The sequence below is a fragment of the Pan paniscus genome, chromosome 5 (assembly GCF_029289425.2).
Source record: "Pan paniscus chromosome 5, NHGRI_mPanPan1-v2.0_pri, whole genome shotgun sequence".
In the NCBI taxonomy this organism is placed as follows: Eukaryota; Metazoa; Chordata; class Mammalia; order Primates; family Hominidae; genus Pan; species Pan paniscus.
This window is the reverse complement of record NC_073254.2, coordinates 180,095,403-180,121,093: the sequence shown is the minus strand read 5'-3', so window position 1 is coordinate 180,121,093 and position 25,691 is coordinate 180,095,403. Positions and strand designations below refer to the sequence as shown.

Here is a 25,691-nt window from a genome sequence, read left to right as displayed (position 1 = left end):
CTGATGATTAGTGATGTGGAGTATGTTTAGGAGATTCTTGGCCATTTGTATGTCTTCTTTAGAGAAATGTTTGTTCACGTCCTTTGCTCACTTCTTAAAGGGATTGTGGTTTTTCTTGTTGAGTTGTCTGCATTCTTTGTAGATTCTGAATATCAATCCTTTGTTGAATGTAGAGTTTAAAAACACTTTTGGCCATTTTGTATGTTGTCTGTTCACTCTGCTGACTATGTATTTTGCTGTGCAGAAGTTTTTAAGTTTAATAAAGTCCCATTTCTCTATTTTTATTTTTGTTGCATTTGCTTTTGAAGTCTTAGTCATGAATTCTTTGCCTAGGCGAAGATCCGAGAGAGCTTTTCCTGGGTTTTCTTCTGGGAATTTTATAGTTTCAGGCAGGCCTTACATTCAAGTTGCTAACCTGACCTGAGTTAATTTTTATATGTGGTAAGAGATAGGGGTCCAGTTTCATTCTTCCGCATATGGCTGTCCAGTTTTCCCAGAACCATTTACTAAATAGGGTGTCCTTTCCCCAGTGTATGTGTTTGTCAACTGTGTCAAAGATCAGTTGGTTGTAAGTATGCAGCTTTGACTCTGGGTTTTCTATTCTGTTCCATTAATCTGTGTGTCTATTTTTCTATCAGTACTAGCTGTTTTGATTACTATAGCCCTCCAGTATAATCTGTAGGTGGGTATTGTGATGCCTCTAGCTTTGTTCATTTTCCTTAAGATTGGTTTGGCTATTAAGATTTTTGGGGGGACCACATGAATTTTAGGACTTTTTCTAATTCCATAAAAAATGACGTTGGCATTTTGATAGGAATTGCATTGAATCTGTGGATTGTTTCGGGCAATATAATCATTTTAATGATATTGATTCTTCCAATTCATGAGCATGGGATGTTTTCCCATTTGTGCCATCTACAATTTCTTTCATCAGTGTTTTACAGTTTTCCTTGTAGAGATTTTTCACCTCCTTGGCTAAATGTATTTCTAGTGGGTTTTTTTTTTTTTAGTGACTATAAATGGGATTGAGTTCTTGATTTGATTCTCAGCTTGATCATTACTGGTGTGTAGAAATGTTATTGATTCTTGTACAATGACTCTGTATCCTGAAACTACTGAATTCACATATCAAATCTAAGAGACTTTTGGAGGAATCTTTAGAGTTTTCTAGGTATAAGATCATATCATCAGCACACAGAGACACGTTGACTGTCTCTTTTCTGATCTGGATGCGTTTTCTTTCTCTTGCCTGACTGCCCCAGGTAGGACTTCCAGTACTATGTTGAATAGGAGAGATGAAAAAGTGGGCATCATTGTCTTGTTCCACTTCTTAGGGGAAATGCTTTCAACTTTTCCCTGTTCAGTACGATGCTGGCTGTGGTTCTGTCGTATATGCCTTTTATTATTCTGAGGTATGTCCCTTCTAATAATTTTTTGAGTGTTGTCTTTTCATTAAGGGATGTTGAATTTCATCAAATGCTTTTTCTGTATCTCCTGAGATGGTCAGACTTTTTTTTTAATTGTTTAAATGGTGAATCACATTTATTGATTTGCATACACTGAACCATCCTTGCAACCCTGGAATAAAACCCACTTGATCGTGATGTATTATTTTTCTGAAGTGCTGTTACATTCAGTTTGCTACTATTTTGTTGAGATTTTTGAATCTGTTTATCATAGATATTGGCCTCTAGTTTTCTTTCTTTGTTGTGTGCTTGTTTGGCTTTGGTTATCAGGATAATATTGGCTTCAAATAATGAGTTAGGGAGGATTCCCTCCTCTGATTTTTGGTAACAGTTTCAGTAGGATTTGTGCTAGTTCTTCCCTGTGCCTCTGGGAGAATTCAGCTGTCAATCTGTCTGGTCCTGAGCTTTTTTTGTTGGGAGGTTTTTGTTTTGTTTTGTTTTGTTTTGTTTGTTTTGTTTTTCTTAAATTACTGATTCAATCCCAATACTTGTTATTGGTCTTTTTGGAATTTCTATTTCTTCCTGGTTGAATCTCAGGAACTTGAATGTTTCCAGAAATGTACACATTTCCTCTAAATTTTCTCAGTTGTGAGTACACAGATGTTCATAGAAGTCTCTGATGATCTTTTTTGTGGTATCAGCTGTAATGTCTACTTTCTTATTTCTGATTGAATCCTCTCTCTTCTGGTTAATCTGACCAACAGTCTATGAATATTATCTTTCCAAAGAACCAACTTCTCATTTTTTTTATCCTTTGTACTGCATTTTTTGGTCTCCATTTCATTTAGTTCTGCTCTGGTATTTGTTACTTTTGTTCTGCTAGGTTTCAATTTGGTTTTTTCTTTTTTTTTTCTAGTTCCCTGAAGTGTGATATTAGGTTGTTAATTTGTGATCTCTATTTTTGATGTAGGCATTTAACACTATAAACTTCCCACTTAGCCCTGCTTTTGCTGTATCCCGCAGGTTTTATGTTGTGTATCCATTTTCATTTGTTTCAATTTTTTTAAATTTCCATCTTAATTGCATTGTTGACTCAAAATTCATTCAGAAGCAGGCTATTTAATTTCCAATTATTTGTATAGTTATGAGAGTTTCTCTGTGAATTGATTTCTAGTTTCATTCCACTGTGGTCTGAGAAGACACTTGGTATCATTTTGGTTTTTTTCAATTTATTGAGACTTGTTTTTTGGTATGACATATAGTCCATCTCGAAAAACGTTCCATGCACTGATGAGAAGAATATATGTTCTGCGGCTGTGGGGGGAATGTTCTATAAATATCTGTTAGGTCTACGTGGTCCTGAATCCAATTTATGTCCCGTGTTTGTTGATTTTCTTTCTCAGTGATTGAATTCTATTATTGCATTGCTGTCCATTTCTTTTCTGAAGTCTACCAGCAGTTGTTTTATGAATCTTGTGCTCTAGAGTTGCATGCATACATATTTAAGATTGTTACATCTTGTTGAATAATCTTTTTATCATATAATGACCATCTTTTTCCTTTTTTTTTTTACTGTTGTTGATTTAAAGTCAGTTTTATCTAAGTATAGGTGGGTCTTCCTGCTTGCTTTTGATTTCCATTTGCCTGGAATATCTTTTTCCATCCCTTTAGCTTCAGTGTATGTCTTTACCAATTAGTTCTGGCTTTCTTGTAAGCAGCATATGGGTGGATTCTGTCTTTTGTTTTTTAAATCCATTCTGCCAATCTGTATCTTTCATGTGGAGCATTTAATCCATGCACATTCAAAGTTAATATTAATATGTGAGGTTTTATTCCTGTCATAATGCTAACTGTTTCCTAGTTGCTTTGTGGTCTTGTTTGAATAATTGTTTTATAAGAGTGTTTATACTTTTGTGTGTTTTTATGATAGCAAGTATCAAACTTTTGTTTCCCTGTATAGACCTCCTTTGGGCATTAATTGTATGGTCCATCTAGTACTGACAAATTCCCTCAGCATTTGCATGTCTGAGAAAGACTTTATTTTTCCTTCATACATGAAACTTATTCTGGCAGGATACAAATTTCAGGGTTGACAGATTTTTTTTCCTTAAGCACCTTGAAAACAGAAACCCAATCTCTCTGGCTCTTAAGTTTCTCCTGAGAAGTCCCCTATTAGTTTGATGGGATTTTCTTTATAGGTGATTAGATACTTTTCTCGTGGATAGGATTTTTTCCTTCATGTTGACCTCATACAGTCTCATGGCTATATGTTGTGGTGAAGTCCTTCTTGCAACATATTTCCTTAGAATTTTTTGAGCTTCCTATATTTGGAGGTCTAGATCTACTGCTAAACTAAAGAAGTTTACATCAATTATGTCCTCAAATACATTTTCCAGACTTTGTTTGTTCTTCTCCCTTAGTAATATCTATGCTTTATAGGTTTGGATGTTTCATGTAGTCCCACGTTTCTCAAACACTTCATTCATTTCCTTTGAATCTTTGTTTTTGCCTGATTGGATTAATCCAAAAGACCTGTCTTCAAGTTCTGAGATTCTTCCTTCTACTTCGTCTAGTCTATGGTTGAAACTTTCAACTCAATTTTATAATTCCCATAATAAATTTTTCATTTCTAGAAATTCTATTTGATTTTTTTAAAACATCTCTTTGGTAAATTTCTCATTTATATCCTGGATTGATATTCTGATCTCTTTGTATTGGTTTTCAACTTTCTCATGTATCTCATTAAGCTTCTTTAAAATTAATATTTTGAATTCTTTAACTAGTATTTCAAGCATTTCACTTTGGTTAGGATCTGTTTCTGGAAGATTAATATGATCCTTCAGGGTGCTATAACACCCTGCTTTTTCATATTTCCAGAATTGTTACCCTGCTTCCTTCTCATCTAGAGAAACTGTCACTTTTTGGTTTGAATTTACTTTTGCTTTGACTAGAGGGTTCCCCCCGCCCTGAGAATGTGACTATAATGTATGTTGCATAGTTTTATTTGGCTTTGCTTCTGGACGCTTTCAGCGTCAAAGACTGTATGAATTCCTTGGTTATAGATAGGCTTTGTGTGGTGACTTTCTCAAACATCAGTTGTAGTAGTAATACACCAGGCTGGTGAGCAGGCTCAGGGCCTTCTGAGTAGCCAGGGTGTGGTGAGGGATGATGGTAACTGAGGTCATGGAAAGCTTGTCTCCTGCCGTAGCACTGTGCAATTGTGTACACACTTGTCTCAGCAGATGGGCTACGCAAGTTCATCTCCTGGCCAGGAAGTGGTACTTGCAGGAAAGAGGCAGCTGCAGTGGTGGCAACAGGATTTATGCTTGGCTTTTGTTAACGAGGAGGCTACTCCCATGTCCCAGACAATGGGTGGGGCCATGGGACACCTAAGCATCACTGTCTTGTGTTCTGCCAGCAAGGCAGATTGAGGAAGGAAAGCTGGGTGGAGCTGGGTCAGGCAAGCACATATTCAGGCTCTCCAACAGCTGAGACAAGCACTGGCCCCAATGGTGATCAGCGGGCCTCCAGGGCAACATTCTGGGAGGGACAGAGGCGCCTCTACCACATCAAAGAGCCCACATGGTAAAAAGAGGTGCAGCCTGAGCTCCACAGCATAGCAGGCAATAGCAGGACCCACCAAGTTCTAATGCCCTTAACTCAGTGAGTCTCCCACCTGTGGCCCATCGCTGGCAGCAGGCCAAAAAAGCCAGCCCAGTCCCAAGCAGTCTGTATTAGGTTGTTTTTGCACTGCTATAAATACCTGAGACTGGGTAATTTATAAAGAAAAGAGGTTTAACTGGCTCACAGTTCTGCAGGTTGTACAGGAAGCATAGCTTGGCTTCTGGGGAGGCCTCAAAAAGCTTTCACTCACGGCAGAAGGTGAAGTGGGAGCAAGCATATCGCACAGCAAAAGCAGGAGCAAGACGGTGAGAGTGAAACAACCAGAAACTTTGAAACAACCAGATCTCATGAGAATTCACTCACTATCATGAGGACAGCACCAAGGGGATGGTGCTAAACCATTCATGAGGGACCCCCATGATTTAATCACCTTCCACCAGGCCCCACCTCCAACATTAGGGATTCAAATTCAATGTGAGATTTGGGGAGGGACAAAATCCAAACTATATCAGGGTCTGTGCTCAGATGGTGAAACTGCCCCAGGCTGCAAGACTCCCTGCCCAGGACAGAAACCATGGCTCTGAGGCCACATCTTTGCGGTACAGTTTCATGAAGTAGGGGCACCCACATCTTTGCGGTACAGTTTCATGAAGTAGGGGCACCCACATCTTTGCGGTACAGTTTCATGAAGTAGGGGCACCCACATCTTTGCGGTACAGTTTCATGAAGTAGGGGCACCCACATCTTTGCGGTACAGTTTCATGAAGTAGGGGCACCCACATCTTTGCGGTACAGTTTCATGAAGTAGGGGCACCCACATCTTTGCGGTACAGTTTCATGAAGTAGGGGCACCCACATCTTTGCGGTACAGTTTCATGAAGTAGGGGCACCCACATCTTTGCGGTACAGTTTCATGAAGTAGGGGCACCCACATCTTTGCGGTACAGTTTCATGAAGTAGGGGCACCCACATCTTTGCGGTACAATTTCATGAAGTAGGGGCACCCAACTTCCGCATCACAGCAAGAACTCAAGCCCAGAAAGGAATCCCCCCCAGAGTAAAAAAGGCCCTGGTCACCAAGTGAACCATGACTATGTGAAACATTCCTGTAAGTTTTATTTCCAAAATAATACACTGGCATCATTTTAATTACCTCTTCCAAAGAATATTCTAAAAATTCATGTTCTCTGAAATCATTTCAAAGTAGATAGTTTTATTATTTTCTGTGGATAAGTTTCCCAAAATTTTATCTTTTAGACTGAAGCAATTCACAGACAGGTCTATTTACAAAAGTTAACTGCTTAATATTTAGCTTTCAAATTTCTCTTAGAAATAGGCTATCAAATCTGCAGGAATGCTCTAACCCACTAACCTTTTTCCCCAGTCCTGCTGTCAGAGATTCATGGAGAGCTAATAGAGTGAATCAAACGACCTACACCTACTCACAGCCTCAAAGGCACTTGAACTCATTTTGACCATATCCTCAAAGCAAAGTTGCCTGTCACCTAAAATACTTCTCAGACACCTAAGTGTTTCTACTAATAATGGAGGAAGTTAGAACCTCTAGTGCTCAGAGGGTACCAGCACATGGAGCTTAAGCCTACCACCACATTCATGCAGAAAGGCAACTAAAAGAAAATTATTGCCACAGACTATAATTGGGTTACAGTAAAAAGCCACAAGTGCCCATTATCCTGCAAATCTAAAGCTTGTCATCCCACAGCAAGATCATATGAAAACATTAACCCAAGAGGGGAGTGAGTCAGTGGACTGGGTAGGATGCAAGACAAGATGCAATTCTCTAACCAGCAAAATAAAAGCCTATGATGGAAAAGGGAGCAAGATGGCATATGGCAAGAAGGGAAAATGAAAGAACTCTTCATTCTGAAAATAGCTGCATTTCACCAAGACACTTAGAGGATTCCACATCGGCAAGATCTGCAAGCACCCTGCTCGGGGCAGGTAGCAACTACTGGCTGTCTCCCTACTCCAGGAGGGAAGAGAAGACATGCCTCACACAGCACTCCACAGAACTGGAGTGTGCATTGGTAAACAGTCAAGGCTACTGGGGAACACCCTCCCACTTCCTGCTACAGCAAACACAGCAATGGAGACATTCATAAGACCACGAATTTAGCAGCCTGGGGAGCGAGGTTGTTTGCCAGCTGCAACACACCACGCATTGTGTTAATGCTGTTTTATATATAATAATCTTACTTTTATAACCCTGGTAAGACTGCTAGCAGGCCAGTTCTGAATTTTGCCTGTTCCCAAGGGCACTACAGTAGGAGGTATATTTACACAATGCTTTAAAGAAATAATTACCTTAAAGCCTCTACCAGAATCCACTGAACAAAGTATAACAATAGTTTTAAAGGGCTGTTTGTAACTACCATGATTTTTGCCCATCAAAATCATTCTAAATGTGACAGAGCAAAATGAATAAATAAATGAGACATTAGTAAGATGTAGAAAGCAAGACTACAATGACACTAAACCAAATTGAGATTTTTTTTCTTTAGGGAATGATGAGTGTTTTATAAGTACATAAACCTTCAATATGTTTTAAAGTTATCATACCAAGCCTGTAAGGTGTAATCAAATCAAACTGAAAGCAGAAAAAAGGGCATACGCTTTATTAAGATTTGCTAACAGTGACAGCACTACATTTTTAGCAGTCATTATGCTTTTCAGTTCTTTCCATTTAATCTATCCATAAGACAAAAAAAAAATGAGTTAATGAATATGGATATGTCCTTCACACCATTAGTCTATAGGCTCCCTGAAAGCATTCCAAAATTTAACAAAATTCCTACTGCTTAGCCCACAATAGGCTCTCAATAAATGAAAACTCAATGAATAAAGCCCCAGCTGCCAATTACACCTGAAGAGGTTAGAGAGTACAAAGTACAAATGTTTCTCATGCATCTTCAATCTGCTTCTAAGAGAAATTAAAGGTCATTGTTTTGAGAAAAACACAGACTATACCTCCCCATTCCCACCCCAAAAACTATTTAGAACACAGATCAGCACCTTTTTTTTTTTTTTTTTTTTTTTTTTTTACAAAGAACCATGTGGTATCTACATTTTGGGTTTTGCAGGTCACATAGGTCTCTGTGGCATATTCCTCTTTGTTTTGTAACAATCCTGTAAAAATGTGAAAACCATTCTTAGTCCTGGGGTTGTACAAAAACAGGCCAGGGCAGGCTTTGAACCATGGGCTGTAGTTGGTGATTTCTGACCCATTGAAAACAAGTTGCTATTCATTTTATTTTGGAAAGCAATTTTTTCCTAGGTGGTAGAAGACACAACTGTCAATTCAGCAACGTGACATAAGAGGTACACTCAGATAAAACAAAAACAAAACAAAACAAAAAGGGTATCATGATCAGGTTGGAAAATCAGAGCCCAGGAGAGTATCTTTGGGACTGAGAGGTCTGGGGTCTAACAGGAGAGCAGAGGGCACCACTGTCACCGCAGCCTCCACCTCCCACAGGAAGCAACTCAGATCTGGCCAACTGGACACTTAAGGATGACTGTGTGTAGGGCCAGGCGCACGGGCTCACTCCTGTAATCCCAGCACTTTGGGAGGCCGAGGCAGGCGGATCACCTGAGGTCAGGAGTTCAAGGCCAGCCTGGCCAACATAGAGAAACCCCGTCTCTACAAAACAAACAAACAAACAAACAAAAATATATATATATAAAAATTAGCCGGGCATGGTGGCTCATGCCTGTAATCCCAGGATGACTGTGTGTCCCCACTCAAATCTTGTGTCAAATTGTAATCCTCAACATTGGAGGCGGGGCCTGGGGAGGTGACTGGATCATGAGGGCAGATTCCATCACCCCCTTCTTGGTATTATCATGATAGTGAGTGAGTTCTTGTGAGATCTGGTCATTTCAAAGTGGGCGGCACCTCCCCCTCCCACTCTCTTCCTCAGGCTCTGGCCACGTGAGGTGCTCGATACTCTGTCGCCTTCTGCCATGACTGTAAGTTTCCTGAGGCCTCTCCAGAAGCAGATGCTGCCATTCTTCCTTTACAACCTGCAGAACTGTGAGCTAATTATACCTCTTTTCTTTATAAATTACCCAGTCTCAGGTGTTTCTTTATAGCACTGCGAGAATGAACACACTGTGCTCCCACCCTCACCCCCAAACCCCAAACAGATGTCTGCTTTGAGATGCTTTTCCCACCGCTAACAGTACGTCATCTAACAGCTTCACCTAAGTTTTTAAATGAAGCTTACATTTGACACTGTCTCCTAAATATCAGCCTTAATTCTTTCCACTTTAAACTTTTTTTTTTCATTGAATGCTCCTTATGGCTTTCCTGGGCAGTATTTTACCACTTCCACTTCCATATGAAACTGTCTTTCCCTTCATAGATGACCATATCTGAAAATATCAGTGATTTATTATTCATAATTTAATCTGAATTAATGTTTTTAAATAAACATTTCTTTTTGTCTTATTAAACTGCATGGTATTAGGCCACCAGTAAAAATTACTGATTATGACCATTCATTAGTTCCTGAATCCTTACAACCTTTGAAAGTTCTTAAAAACAGAAAGTAGGAGAGAAAAGTGAGATAATCAATTAATTAAGATTGTTATCAAGGTGAGAACAGGAAACTCCCTTTAGGATCTGGGGTGGTGGGCATGGAGAAGCGGCAGAAGGAACACACAGTCTGCTCTTCCCCAGGACCAGGGAGAATCAAGTAGCAGTGCAACATGAGGGAATCCAGGCTGGGGAAGGGGACATTCCATTAGTCAACAAGAATGACCTGCCCAAGAGATCCATTAAACACCACCACAACCACAGTTAATAACAATGTAATTTATTCTTGCGTATCACTAAGAGAGTAGATTTTAAGAGTCCTCACAAAAAAAAAAAAAAAAGAAATATGTGAGGTAACACATATGTAATTAGCTCAATGTAGCCATTCCTCAATGTATACATATTTCAAAATACCATGTTGCACATAATACATATAGGTCAGTGTGTATGTATATAGATATATATACATACATGCACCCAAGAAGAATGTCTTGACCAAGGAATGCTGTGTTCAAATAATAAGGGGTGGACGTAATAATAACAGTAACCTAGTAATCTAGTCTCTGAGGTGAGCTGGAAAAGAATTTAAGGGATACCTGACCTGGACTCACATTGCAGCCAGAAGTCATCCCAAGGCTGAGGAGAGGGACAGAGAGATTTAACAATGCAAAACAGGTAAAGGAGACTTATCAAAAGCGGGGTACAACACAGGTGGAAAGCCAGGTGCAAAGGAAGATGAAGCAATCAGCGTCAGAAACAGATGGCTCCTGCAGGTAGAGTGAATACTCTAAGCCCAAGCCCAAACACGTCACTTAGTTTACTGAGTTGCACAGCACCAGAAACCAAGAACTAACTTGCCCTATATGGATGAGCCATTCTATTTCCAATCTGGACCAAAAATCACATCCTGTGATATTTTAAATGCCCTGTCCTAAAAATAAGAACCACTCAGAAAAGTTTTAAAAATTAAATCACATGGTATCTCTGCTCAAATGCAATTTGGAAGCTAAAAAAGATTTTCACCCGGAAAGGTTAGAATCAGTATTTGAAAGATAAAGTTCCCCAGAGTATACTTCATAAGCATATAATTTGAAGTTCCCATGTTACCTCCTTATTTGCTTTAAATATGTCTTTCTTGCAGGCTGCAGTGGTCCTCCACTCAAAGTAGTGCACACATTCTGTTGCAGTTACAAATTCAGGAGTTCCCTATTAAAAAAAAATAGTAATTATAATGTTACCATACCACACATTGTAAAGATTCTTCTTTAAAATGAGAATGCAGTAAAGGCTACTAAAATAAAGAAAGCAGCAGCAAGAAGGGCAGGGGATGCAACCGCTTTAGTTAAACGGGGTCATCAAGAGGTTCCCAAATCTGCAAATCCTGAGACCAAAGCTTCATAAAATCATGTTGGGATTTTGTGTAACTAATCCAAAAGCATTCTACCGCCCCAGCTGTGCAAGTACATTGAGTGAGTTCATGGGAAGAAATCCTCAGTCATTCTCCTCTCAAACTCCAAATGTTCTCTTAAGCAAATGCCAGCAAATGAAAGCCAGAAAACGTGACCTCATGCTTCCCGTGAAAAGGCTCCCATGAGGAGCCCATCTGCATCTGACCAAGTTAGTACACCCACCAGACACCCACCCTCCAAGGCAGCCCCTCCTGTTAACCGCAACCAGAGTGGACTACAAACAGGTCAACCCCAGCATCGCAGGATGACACAAGCACAGCAGGAACTGGCCTCTTCACTCCCACGTGCAAGTCTAGGGAGTTATCCTTCACAGTTCTATTTCTGGTACGGTGAACACAGAATTCATAAAGGAAATTAGTTGAAGTTAAAACAGGAGCTATATATTTTATTCTGTAATATAAATCTTCTCATTTAATGCTGCTGCGAACAGATTCTTTTTTTTTTAAGGTCTCAATATGCACAACGATGCAATTTATATGCGGATCCAAAATTAACAATATTAGTTTTATTTTCAAAGTTCTTCAGATAAGACACTGTGGACCTGAAGATGCAATAGTCACAGTCCCAAATTCTAAAATGATATTTTAAAGCAATTTAGTAGCCACAGAGTTTCACTCAACCTGACTTTCCTAAAGATTGGGTTCTTACTGGGATTCAAGAACATTCATAGAATTTGTAAACCAATTCCTTCTCCCAAGAGCTAAAACAATTATTTACTGCAAGTTCCTTTCCAAAAACTAAAGATTAAAATCAACAAATTACATACAATATGCCCATAATAAGAACAATCATAATAATTTACACAATGATGTCCCCTTTAAACACCAGGTAATATCCAAAAAACTTGAGAACCCCATACCCACGGGCCAAGGCTTCTCCTAAATAGATGTGGGTATCTCTAATTTAATATAACTGAGGAAAGAAAAATATTTTTTAAAAAACTAAATACACTGCCCTAAAACCTATCAAAATGAAATGCTAGAAGAAGAGGTTTTAGAGAAAAAAAAAGTATGTCTATAACTTAAACATTAAACAGTGCACTGATTTTTAACACAGTAATCACTTTGAATTGTAGTTTTACAAAAGACGTGGTCTATGTTTTACTTAAAAGTTTTAACAAGTTTAGAATTTGTTTACTTATTGGTTCTTGATGATGATGGTGATTTGGTAGGGTTTTTCTTATTTGTGTTTCTAAGTTTGCTCACTGATTCTTCCTGGAATACCTCTACAGCCAGAACACCAAGGGGCAGACCTTTTTTTTTTAAAGAAATACATCAAGTGCCTGTGTGGACTCACCAGGGTTTTCCCACACAGGAAGGCAATGCTGCTCTGGACTCTGTGATTTGTGCCTTGCTGGTCACAGCTCACTGTTGTGTTGAATTCCAGGAGAGATCTGGTTGCACTTCTCAAAACAGAGTCACCTATTTGGAGAGAAAAGAGAGTGAACAGGCTATAAAACATACATAACCAAACAGCTATTTCCAAGGAAAAGCAAATTAAAAGTAGCATTATAATGTATCTGATAGCTTATAAATTTATAAAACTGTGCTTTCCCAGAATTTTCCATCTCAGAGTGGCATCCCCATTACATTACATTAAGTGCCATCTTTACCTTGTCTGCTGCATTCTATACATCAGAAAGGTCCACAGCTATACGCCCATCTCAAATCTGTCCACATTTCTCCACCTCTACTCCCACTAAAACCACTACCTGCGCTCCAGCAATGGCCACCTAACTGCTCCCCCTGCCTCCACACTAGTCTCATCCCTCACCAGCCCCACTTCCTCATCCATCTTGCACCAGTGTGATCTTCAAAAATACAAATCAGGATATATAACTCAGCCACTGAAATGTTTCAATACTTCCCATCACATATGCTACAAAATCAACATTCTCTAGAAAGGCCCACAAGTAGAATGACCACATCTCTGCTTGTCCAGGACATTACTGTAACAGTCCAGAATAAAAAGTCTATGTAAAAATCAACATGATGGGGGTTGGCATAGGAATAAACTGATCAAAAGACTAGAATAGAGACCAATCGACTAGAAGAGAGAGCACAGAGACACAAATGTGAATTAAACTTTGATTATGACAGAAGTAATAGGTCAGGGAAAAGAGGAGGCTGTTCAATAAACAGAACTGGAAATAAAAACGGAACTGGAAACAAAATAGTTATCCATATGGAAAAAGACAAAATTGGATCCCTACCCAGTACTGGGTACAAAAATCAACTCTAAACACAAGCTTGTCCAACCCGCGGCCCATGGGCCACATACAGCCCAGAATGGCTTTGAATGCAGCCCAACACAAACTTGTAAACTTTCTTAAAACATTATGAGATCTTTTTTGTGATTTTTTTTAGATCATTAAGTATCATGAGTATTAGTGTATTTTAGGTGTGGCCAAAGATAATTATTCTTCCAATGTGGCCTAGGGAAGCCAAAAGATTGGACACCCCTGTCTAAATGGATTAAAGATGTAAACATCAAAATCCAAACTTCAAAACTTGGCAGAAATCTTAAGACAGAGAAAGATTTCTTAAGACTCAAAAAGATTAATGAGGTTGACCTATTCAATTTAAGAGTTTATACTCATCAAAAAATAGCTTAAAGAAAACGGAAGTAAGTTATAAACTAGGAAAAACACAGAACTGGCAAAGAACCAGCATCAAGAATCTCTACATACACATTCACATACAAACAAACAAGAAAAGAATGCCTGTATAATTCCAGGAAATAAAGGACGATGAATTACCTCTGACTGAGAAAGCACACACCATGCTGGAAAGGAGAGAGAAGGAAAAACCCACTCCTAGCCACACAATGGTGGATCTTAATATCCAATGAAAAGAAAAAATTCTAATCTAGGTCACACACAATAACCCAATATAAAATGAACAAGACATGATCAAGCAAATCAAAGAAAAATGTACATCAATAAATATGTTAAGACATGTTCAATGTTACTGGTGATCAAGGAATTTCAAATCAAGACCAAAATGGTATACCATTTACAACCATCCCTCTGGCAAAAATTAAATAGCAAGTGTCAGACATGAGGTGGCTCAGAGCTCTCCTGTATTGCTAGTGAAATGTTAACTGGTTCAACAACTATGTAAGTCAGCAGGACATTATGTCCTAAAATTGAACATTCGTGTGCCCTATGACCTAGTTACTCCACTCAGGTCTATATAAAAGAGAAAACCATGCACATATGGAACATGCACAGCAGAAAATGTGAAAGAATATCTCATGCTCTTCAGAAGAGCAAAAACCTGGAAATGACCAAAGGCCCATCAACAGAAGAGTGGATAAATTAACTTCGGCAGATCCACACAAAATATCACAGCAGTCAGAAGGAATAAACCACAGTGAAAAACAACAATATGGTTGATTTTTAGTAATATTACTGTTATCACTTAAGTCCCAAAAAGTTACACATAGGAAGATAACTTAGTTGCAAACACACAGATTTTTTTTTTTTTTTTGGAAATTAGATACAGTAAAAAAAAAAAAAAAATTAATACAAGATGGGAGCTAATGATTACTTCTAGCGAAAAGTGAAAGAGGAAAGAGTAAAACAGATAGTGGTTACTGCCAAGATCCTAGATTTTTGTTGGAAACAGTGCTCGCTACATTATACAAAACAACTAATTTTTTAAAAGGAAAAAGGTTAGTCTATGGATTAACACATGGCTCACTGTACGTGCCATGAGCTCGGGATGATAGCTGATCCAATCCCATATACACCTGAAGTCTTGGGGCAGGGGCGGACCACGAGTCAGCGCTGCCCCCACAGCACCAGGCTGATGGCCCCGTGGTTCTTCTGCCTGCAAGCAAAAGTCAGCCACGATCATGCTTCTCCATCTGCAACACCCAGGGTCTTTTCTAAAACTTTTGCCCAGTCGGCTCAGCCAAAAGGACACAGAAGCCCTGCAGAGGCTCTGAAACCAAGGACAGTGCCTCGTGGACAGCTCCCGCGCCTGGACAGCTCCCGCGCCTGGACAGCTCCCGTGCCTGGACAGCTCCGCGCCTGGACAGCTCCCACTGTCCCGCCCGCAGTGGGCGTGTCTGGGAGGCACTGAGCAGGGGCGGGGGTGGGCTCAGCGGTGCTGAGGTACCCGCCTAGGGAGATGCGCAGCTGGAGGCGCATGAGGGCTGGAGCCGTGGAAGGCGCATGGGGCGCAGCAGGCTCACGGGGTATGCAGGGTACAGGGAGGCGCGAGGGGGGGAGGCGCGAGGGGGGAGGCGCGTGGGGCGCAGCAGGCGCACAGGGCATGCAGGGTACAGGTAGGCGCGAGGGGGGAGGCGCGTGGGGCGCAGCAGGCACACGGGGCATGCAGGGTACAGGGAGGCGTGAGGGGTGAGGCGCGTGGGGCACGGAGGATGCCGGGTGGTACAGGGGATAGGCAGAGAGGCACAGGGGTGGGGAGGTATGGGGCGCGGAGGGGCATGAGGAGGCGAGGGGCGCGGCGAGGCGGCGGGCAGAAGGCACGGGGAGCCCCATGAGGCGCAAAGGGTGCGGGGAGGCACGGCGGCCGAGGAGGCGCTGAGGACCGGGGAGGCGCAAGAGGCCCAGGATGTGCGGGGTCCTGGGGAAGCGCGAGAGGCCTAGGAGTCGTGGGGGACATGGAGAGGTGCAGGGGACCCAGGGAGGCTCGAGGGGCCAAGGAGGCGCGGAAGGCTGCAGTTGGGGAGGGGAGAGAATGGGGCGGGTGGGGGATGGGGGGCGGCCGCTGCAGGAAAAGGGATGCGGTGTTTCCTGGCAAGTTCAGAAGCCAAGCCACCAACCTCGTAACCTGTTCACACATAGGGTGACCCCTCTGTGTCAAGAGCCCCTACGGGTCCCTCATAATGTGCGGGTCACGTCCTGAAAAGGAGGCAGAAAAAGGCCCTGGAAGCGGGAAGGGAGTGACCCAGCCGCACGGCCACGCTGGCGGCCACTGCATCCCTCGGTGGTAGACCCGGGCGGGGCGCACACCCACTCCTCGCCGGCTTCCTCGCAGCCCAGTGGCCAAGGGCGACACCGGCGAGAGGCCGCAGAGAACCGCGGCCTCTCAGACAAGGGCCAGGCAGGGACTGCGGGCTGCCGCCACCACGCCAGGCCCCCAGTCAGCTCCCAAGACCTGTCCCCAACATGCCAGGCCTCGGCCTCCCAGCACTGCAGACCCCAAGCTCCAGGTTCGCGCGGCTGCCCGCCGGAACCCCTAAGACTCGCCGGCAGAGCCTCCTTAGAACCACATTAGACCAAGCTGTATCATCTTTTATGTACAAAGCTGTTCGTTGTTTTTCAGCTGCCATGGCTCCCAGTTCGACATCATGTCACCGGAGCCTGCACAGATGAACCAAGCTTGCAACACGGGAGGAACCTAAGTGCTGGACTGAGGAGCGGGACTGAAATAAGAAGCGCACACCACATGGCAAGATCCAGGACCCAATCAGATAGAGCCCTGGTATCATCTAATTGCAAGATCCAATCAGAACACACCTCATTACCTTATGGTAATAAGCTTATGCTTATAAAACCCGACCCAGCCGCCAGCTTGGGGAGACAGGTTTGACCTTTCCTCCTGTCTCGTCGCAGTGCAGTCCACTCTCTCCAGCAAAAACCCTGCGCTTTGGTGTTTGGCTTTCCCTGGTGCACAGGCAGGCGGGTCCACTTTGGTTTGGTGACACTCTAGGCCATGCTCACACACTCACCAGGCCTACCAGGACACATTCACCAGGCCCTCCAAACCATGCTCACAGGAACCACCAGGCTGCACACAAGGGCCCTCCACACACCACACTTGGCCACACCCCCGGGGCCGCACCTTGAGGTTCTCCAGAATCCGCAGGGACCTCGGTGCCAGCCAGGCCACACCACCCAGCTCTCCAAGCCACACTCACTAGACCCACCCGGAACAACAGGCCACACCTCCGAGTGCTCCAGATAGCGCTTGCCAGACCCCTCCAGACCACACTGGCCAGGCTGTACCTCGGAGCCCTCTAGGCCACGCTCTCAAGGGTACCACCATGCCAGGCTGCACCAGGCCCTCACGTGCTGCTCAGTCAGGCCACCAAGTCGCATTCTGCAGGCCCACCAGGTCGCATCTCCAAGCCCAAGCAAGCCCATGGTGATTTGGCCTCCTTGAAGCCACAAAGCCTGGTGATCCTGACTTCACAGGCAGCCCTCCTGCCTACCGCAGCGGCCACAGCAATTATATTATTGCCATGGCAATTAGAACCTACAAGGCAGACAGAGAACCCTTCCTGTCCTACTTCCCGATGTGCTCAAGCAAGTCTTCCTCTCTCCCCTGCACCACCCACTTAGCGTTTCCTTCAACATATACTATTCACGCTATTTTGCCAAATTAAAAAAAAAAATACTCATCCAATTTTTTTACCTCCAGCTTCTCTATTTATATGGATACTCTTTTTAAAAGATTTTTATTTTCTTGCTACCACCAACACACTCCTTGGCTACCCTTCTTGTCCCCTGAACTGGCTGTTCCCCCAGAGAGACACACAGCTCACTCCCTCAACTCAAGGTCTTTACTTACGTGTCACATTCTCAGTGACACTTACCCTATTTAATATCCTCGCACACACACCCAAGCCCTTAGTACTCCTGATTACCCTTCCTTTCCTTTTCTGTAGCAGTCATCACAGTTTAACATACTACTTAGCCATTGCTTTTTTCATCTGTCTCCCACCCTACTAAAATGTAAGCTCCATGAAAAAAAGAGATTCTTGCCTGTTGTAGTGACTGATTCAATTCCAGTACCTAAACCGGTGCCTACATATGACTGATAGTCAAATAGTTATTATAAATAAACATTAACTGTTGGCTATGTTTTAATATAATGTATACATATAATTTTAGATGATTTAACCAAGTAAATAAGAAGAAAATACACTATAAATTATTGAACCATACCCACACAGTAGATTGTTCCAGCATATTTGCCACAATAAACAATGCTACCAAAAACCTTTTGTACAAATATCTACATATAGTACTACTTCTTCTATCCATTTGAGTCACAAAAGATTATGTGAATATACGTTTTAAAATGTAACAGGTATTGCCAGACTATCAGGAGAGACCATAAATCAGATAAAAACATGAGTTGTATCCAAAACTCAACCAGGTATCATCTTAAATATCCAACAGAATTCTAGGTTTTAAGAAAATAAAAGACTTAAGAGGAAAAGGCATTTTCACATCTTATGAGTCAAAGAGATGAAAGATAAAATCCAATGATCAATCCAGTGCCTGCTATAGATTTCTGTGAGTGCATACAAGAATCAGACACTATCAAATCACTGGAAGTCAGGCGCCAGGCTCTTTAAAGTAAATGAATCACCTGGGACGGCGACTACAGTCGGACTCACTGTGTCCTACCAGGTCACCAACAAGAAGCCAAACAGAATTCCAGGCTCTAGAGGTAACCTCAATTAACACTGTTCCTTAGTGAGTACATTACCTCAAGTTAAATGGGCTGGTAACAGGCTTCCTGAAATGGATATAGAGCTGTAATCCTCAGAAGATTAATTAAAATCATAATATTAATATTTGATGTGTTAGAAAAAAATGTGAATGTATTTGGTATTTTTACTGCAATGTTTAATATAACTCCAATCCAAAGTTTATAACTCAGCAATTAATTCAGACTTACGACACAGTATTAGAACATTTAAGAGAATTTTAGAATTAGAAATTTTAGAATTTTAACATAACTAGTAAATATATAAGAATTATTAAATAATAATACTCATAAATTTATAATTATTGTTACACTGAAATTTTAACTGTTAAGCCAGACATCTGAGGTACTTGAAAAGGAAATCAAATGCAGTTGAACTGCAAAAGTCTGAACTTCCCAGGTCCACTTATACACAGATTTTCTTTCACCTCGGTAACCCCAGAACAACAAGACCAGTCCCTTCTCTTCCTCCTCCTACTCAGCCTACGCAACATGAAGACAATAAGGACGAAGATCTTTATATGATAATCCACTGCCGCTCAATGAATAATAAACATAATTTTCTCTTCCTTATGATTTGTTTTTTCCTGAGACAAGCTCTCACTACTCTCTTACCTAGGCAGGAGTACAGTGGCCCGATTACAGATCATTGAGGCCTCCACCTCCTGGGCTCAAGCAATCCTCCTGCCTCAGCCTCCCAAATAGTTGGGACTACAGGCGTGCACCACCATGCCTGGCTAATTTTTTTATTTTTTGCAGAGATGGGGTTCCACTATGTTGTCCAAGCTGGTCTCAAACTTCTGGGCTCAAGTGATCCTCCCACCTCAGCCTCCCAAAGTGCTGTGATTACAGGTGTGAGCCACCACACCCAGCCTGATTGATTTTCTTAATATTTTCTTTCCTTTAGCTTACTTTATTGTAAGAATATAGTACTTAATACATATAACATGCAAAATATGTGTTAATCGACTATTTATGTTTCTGGTAAAGCTTCCCATCAACAGCAGGCTATTAGCAGCTAAGGTTAGAGGGAGTGAAATGTTAAATGTGGATTTTCAACTGTGCAGGGGGTTGGTGCCCCTAACTCTAGCGTTGTTCAAGGGTCAAATGCATATAAAATGTATAAACCACTTTAAAATGTGAAAATAATTAGGTTGCAAATGGGATCAAATATTGTTCACAGGCCCTATGAAAATGATGGCTAACATTTGCTAAGATTCACATATGTAATATCGTTTGCCTAAGGAAAAACTATGTATGATTTTTTTAATTTCTTCTGAGCTCCTTGGATGTGTGCATAATGTATGATTCCTCAATTTAAAATAATGTAATATTGTTTAAACCAGCATTGAGGTCTTAATATTTGTTTCTCACTATAAAAAATTTTAGGGCAGCAGTCCCCAATCCTGTTGGCACCAGAGACTGGTTTCATGAAAGACAATTTTTCCATGGACTTGGACTGGGGGTGGGATGGTTTCGGGATGATTCAAGCATATTACATTTATTGTACCCTTTATTTCTATTATTATTACATTGTAATATGTAACTGAAATAATTATGCAACACACCACAGTGTAGAATCAGTGGAAGCCCCGAGCTTGTTTTCATGCAACTAGATGGTTCCATCTGGGGGTGATGGGAGACACTGACAGATCATCAGGCACTAGATTCTCATAAGGGGTCACAACCTAGATCCCTTGCATGTGCAGTTCAGAATAGGGTTCACGCTCCTATAAGCATCTAATGCTGCCACTTATCTAACAGGCTGCAGAGCTCAGGCAGTAGTGCAAGCAATGGGGAGCGGCTGTAAATACAGATGAAGCTTCACTCTGTCACCCACCACTCACCTCCTGCTGTGCAGCCCAGCTCCTAACAGGCAACAAACCGCTACCAGTCTGTGGCCTGGGGGTTGAGGACCCCTGCTTCAGGGCACTTTAAAACTCACACCAGGCCAGGCGTGGTGGCTCACACCTGTAATCCCAGCACTTTGGGGGGCCAAGGCGGGCGGATCACTTGAGGTCAGAAGTTCAAGACCAGCCTGGTCAACATGGTGAAACCCCATCTCTACTAAAAATACAAAAAAAAAAATAGCCGGACATGGTGGTGCCCGTAATCCAAGCTACTCAGGAGGCTGAGGCAGGAGAATCGCTTAAACCCAGGGGGCGGAGGATGCAGTGAGCCAAAATGGCGCCACTGCACTCCAGCCTGGGCAACAGAGCAAGATTCTGTCTCAAAAAAAAAAAAAACAACCTCACACCAACTATTATCTTCCCAAAAGGATTTAGAGACAACCATCTTCCTACAGCAACGTATAAATAAATGTGCCCATTTCCAGGCTCCTTGCCAGCACTCTATGATTCAACCATTTAAATTTCTGCCAACTTCTCAAAGAAAAATGAGATCTCATAATTGCTCTGATTTGCATTTATACCTGGTGATGCGGCTTAGCTCTGTCTCGCCACCCAAATCTCATGATGAATTGTGATCCTGAGTGTTGGAGGTGGGGCCTGGTGGGAGGTAACTGGATCACGGGGCTGGTTTCTAATGGTTTAGCACCATCCCCAAGTGCTGTCTCGAGATAAGAGTTCTCACTAGATCTGCTTGTTTGAAAGTGTGTAGCACCTCCCCACTCCTCTCCTGTCACCATGTGAAGAAGCTGCCTGCTTCCCCTTCACCTGCTGCCATGATTTTAAGTTTCCTGAGGCCTCCCCAGCCATGCTTCCTATACAGCCTTCAGAACTGTGAATCCAACCTCTCTCCTTCATAAATGACCAAGTATCAGGTAGTTCTTTATAGCAATGTGAGAAAGGACTAATCCACCTGGCTTATTAGTGAAGTTGTATTGAGCATCTGGATTTCTTCTTTTGTGAATTACCTGTTCTTTGACTTTGCCATTTTTCTCCTGGGTGTCTGTCTTTCTTACCAATTTTTAAGAAAAGCTCTCATCCTAATAGTACATTGGCAAACATGCTGGAAATGTTTTTCCCAGTCTAGCATATGTCTTTTGTCTTTAGAACACCTTTTAGTCATTAAAAGGTATGTAATAAGAAATGTTCCTCTTCTCCTGTATGGCTTCCAGGATTCCTTAAGGAAGGCTCTTCTAGATTATATCTATATGTTACTAATTTTTTTTCCAATGTTCTATTGTCTTTTTACTTTCAAATCTTAACTGAGCTGTAATTTCAGTATGTGATCTAAAGGAGGGATTGAACTTTGTTTCGTAAGAGACAATAGCTACTTACACCCAATTTTTTGGTTGTAAGTTATCTTAAGTTCCCATATATATTTGGATCTATTTCTATGCTAGCTCTTCTGTTCCTCTGATCTGCGGGGAGCTCCAGTTCTTGTGGTCGTTTTGAAGGTTCACATTTTTTCCTTTCTAACAAGATCAAAAGAAGTTCGTTCTCAGATGTCCTCTCAGAGCCACACATTCAGATCTCCCATCCTGGTCTCCATTTCAGCTCCAATCTGTCTGATGTGACCCCATGACTCACACAAAAACACAGCCCTGAGTGAGTACACAGGCTCTGGAGCCGGCTGTCCACATTCAAATCCATAACCACACCACCTCCAGCAAGGTGCTCATTGTGGAGGCTAAAGTAACGCCATTCTGGAGGCCAAACAGCCCTGCTGACTTCCGATTAACCCCAGTTCCAGGAAGGCCTCCAAGATTTCCAGTTTATCTACTGTTCCTTGTGTAAGAGCAGGTACTTATCACGAATCCTCCCCTTAGGTCAAAAAACCTACTTCAATTGTCCTACACATTCCTTCTGAACCACCCCTTCCCTATGGTGTATGATCCCTGGGTCTGGAGTGGGTGGTGGCAGAGGGATCCATCTCATCTCGTGACTTCTTGAGATGTGGCTTCTATTCATAAGTCCCTATTAAATGTTTCTTTCTGAGAAACTGGGTGTCAGCCTCCTTCTTCAGCCTCTCAACTTCCTTGGACTTCGGGGGCAGATTTGCACAGACCTGCCCACTGTAGAACACAGATCCATTTTGCACTTCCATTTCTTCATTTATAACATAAGGGAAATGAAATCACCTACTTTAAAGGGTTGTTGAATGAATTAAATGAGATATTTTACTTTAAAACATTAGGCCTAGCACATGAATGTGCAACAAAATTTAGGTATTTTTATTGTATATGCAAATTAGATTTGATTTGGGATTATCCCTATGCTACTGTGAATGTCACTCTCATTGACTCATACAAACTGCTCTCTCCAGTTGAAGAAAGGGAGCCGTTACTGAGAGTCCTGAAAGTATATATGATGACTCCCTCTGGAAGTTTCAAGCTCTGGGAAAGGGATCTGTCACACATATCTGGGGGAAAAAATGAGATTGGAAACTGCTGGTTTATAATAGTATCATCATCATCTTAACCTGTAAGTTACTTTTTAGTCATCTAGTTATCTTTGGTATCTCCCCTGTAGGCATCCTTTCCTATTCCACGGGGCCAGCTTCCTAAAAACACCTTCCATCACATCACCTCCCCGTTACCATCACAAAAGATCTGTAATGGATCCACTCCCTACAAAAAAATAACAACTCTTCTCCTCCCTGGCTTTCAAGGCCCACAGAACTTGGTCAAACTCAAACTTTGTCCAGTGAGGCCAAGCTCACAAATTATCCTTCAAGTAAGTTGCCTCCATCTGGCATCAGTCTATGTGGTATTACACTATACCATACCATACTATACTACCATAAACTCAAGACACATTTTCATTAGCCAAAAATATTGAAGTATTATAATAAAATCAAGAAGAAAGCTACTTTTCCTTCTTTCTGAACACCTACATAACACTGGCCAACAGACTTACTTGTGGCCTTTCTCTGTGAGTTCTCAAAAGAGCACAATGAGTAAACTGGCCATCTCACCTGTTAAGTTTCCTAAGTATATCACCAAGGATAATGTCAGACCCAAGAATTCACAACAATCTAGTGCTTTCTCAGATCTCAATCCCAGGCCTCAAATCCCTCTCACCAGGTTTTTCAGTCTGGATGGTCTCTTTGTAGAGAGAGAGGGAAATCAAACAGGAGCTGGGCCTCAATCAGCAGACCTCGCACTCCCTTATCTTCGTACTCTAAACACTGCTTTCTACAAAGCTCTTTTAACTGTGTTTAGCAATTTCCATGCAAAATGACAAGTGGGGGTTTCTTTTGTTTCAAGACAGCTGAACAGAGTTGCCAGAGGCCGGTTCTCAGAAGAACCCGAGTTACAGGTGAGCAACCGTCGCCAGAATGGAGTATCAAGTGGAGAGCACTGGAGCCTGGTGGGGAACCCCTGGGATGAAACGAGGGCAAAAAATAAAAAGCAGGAAACGAGAGGGGCAGAGAGCGGCTAGGAGCCCTGAGGGACTTGGTATTCCTTTGAAAGGGGTGGCGGGAATGCTGCTGCTGCCCCTCACCTCTGTGGCCGACTGCTGGTACCCGAACTGTGGGAGAGCTTTTCTGCCCTCACAAACCCAAACACTGGTGCGGGCAGCAATTTGGGGACTTCCTGAGGGCATTACATCAGACTACCACTTGTGCCAGGTTGCTCACCCTCCACTGGACCTGGGTGGCAGTGGTGGCAGCAGTGGGAGGACTGCCCGGGGAAGCTCAGCACTGATGTCTCCGTATCACCAGAGGCCCTGCAGACCTTTCTTGGCACCTGCTGAGACTGCAGCAGCCACACAGGGCTGGCTGGACCCAGGGGAGCTGCAGGGTTCCCAGAGATCTACCCTCAGGGAGTGCTGCTCCTAAGGGAAGAAAGAGTACAGCATGCCAAGGGGGCACTCCTTGGGACAAAGGAGCATGCACTTTCCTGTGCCCAGGAGCATGGCTTGTGGCCTGTGCCACATGCAGTGGAGACAGGGGTGCTGTACTCAGCCCTGCAAGGGAGGAGTATGCTTCCAGCCCAGGAGCCAGGTGGTCTCAGTGCTTGGGCACGGATGTGGGGAGTAGGACTTCTCCTCCCCCACCCTCTACCCACTGCTGTGGGCACAGTCATGGCTGCTCCCACAGGTTGGCACAGGCACACAGGACAGTGGCCATTCTGTGGCTGTTAGGGGAAGCTGCATTTCCACTGGCAGTGGACTTGCACGACTTCCACTGGGCCAGGACTTGCACGAAAGGTGGGGCCTCACTCTCTCTACACGGACCCACAGCATTCCTGCGGCAAAGAGCAGGAGAGCTACAAATCTGTGTGCTTTGGGTTGAGGGAGGAGGCTCACTACAGAAGACACATTGGTGGTAAGCCATGGACAGGTATCTCTCGTGGCACTCACTACACTGCAGCCTGAGACAGACAGTGATATTCTCATGTTCTGAATATTCCCAGCGCCAGGACGGGGTGTGACAGGGAGGCAGACTGTGCTCCCACCTGCCCAGGCCATGGAGCTGGAGCAACCCCCACACCTCCCCGCAGACACCTTGGCACCTTCTACACAGCTACCCCTGCTACCCCTGTTAGGGCTGGTGCTTGAGCCACTGGAGTATCCAAGAGAAGAACTGGCAGTTCAGTTCTGTCCAGCTTTGTCCCCCACTCAGGGGCTGAGCAGGGAGCTCAGGCCACTGTGCATTCCACAGACCACTCCACTGCCTGAAGCAACAGAGCTTCCCCCATTAAACAAAGGTCAAGCACAGAGACTCATAGACCCATCCATCGGATTCCACTGCAGCTGGCTTTTACCCGTAAATACCACCTGCTGGCCTGCACAACCCAATATAAATTCTGCTGCCAAAGTGCAAAGCAAGGGAGAACAAAATAACTTCCTGAGAACTCTGCCTTCCAGGCCCCGCGGGAGACGGTGAGGATCCTGCTCACACACCCAGCACATCATTACTATCACTAGCATTTGAGAAAGCTACCACAAAAAGGCCAACTATAACCAAGAAACTCAGAGTCTCTGTCACTGAAAGTACCCAGAACTGAAGTCAAACAACTATATACAACATACGTTATATTATTCACATTCTCAAGGGAAAAAAAAAAATCCTGCCAAAGTAAATTCAAAAATAAAGAAGAGATAGTTTATCCAGATGAGAATGAAAGAGTAACAACTCTAGAAGTATTAAAAAAAAAAAAAAAAAAAAAGAGCGCTGCAACATCCCCAAAGACTCACACTAACTCTCCAGCAGTGGACCCTAAAGAAAATGAAATCCTTGAAATACCAGA

At 42.7% G+C, this 25,691-nt stretch overlaps 1 protein-coding gene across 1 annotated transcript in view; it reads right to left on the bottom strand.

The window, feature by feature from the left end:
- The window catches only part of IGF2R (insulin like growth factor 2 receptor), a 137,853-nt gene that overhangs the window by 85,505 nt on the left and 26,657 nt on the right, over positions 1 to 25,691 (bottom strand). The window contains exons 3-4 of the mRNA XM_034963192.3: positions 12,354 to 12,478; positions 10,696 to 10,794 (exon numbers count right to left, since the gene is read on the bottom strand). Coding sequence (XP_034819083.1) covers positions 10,696 to 10,794; positions 12,354 to 12,478 — 224 coding nt within the window. The remainder of the gene's footprint in view (positions 1 to 10,695; positions 10,795 to 12,353; positions 12,479 to 25,691) is intronic.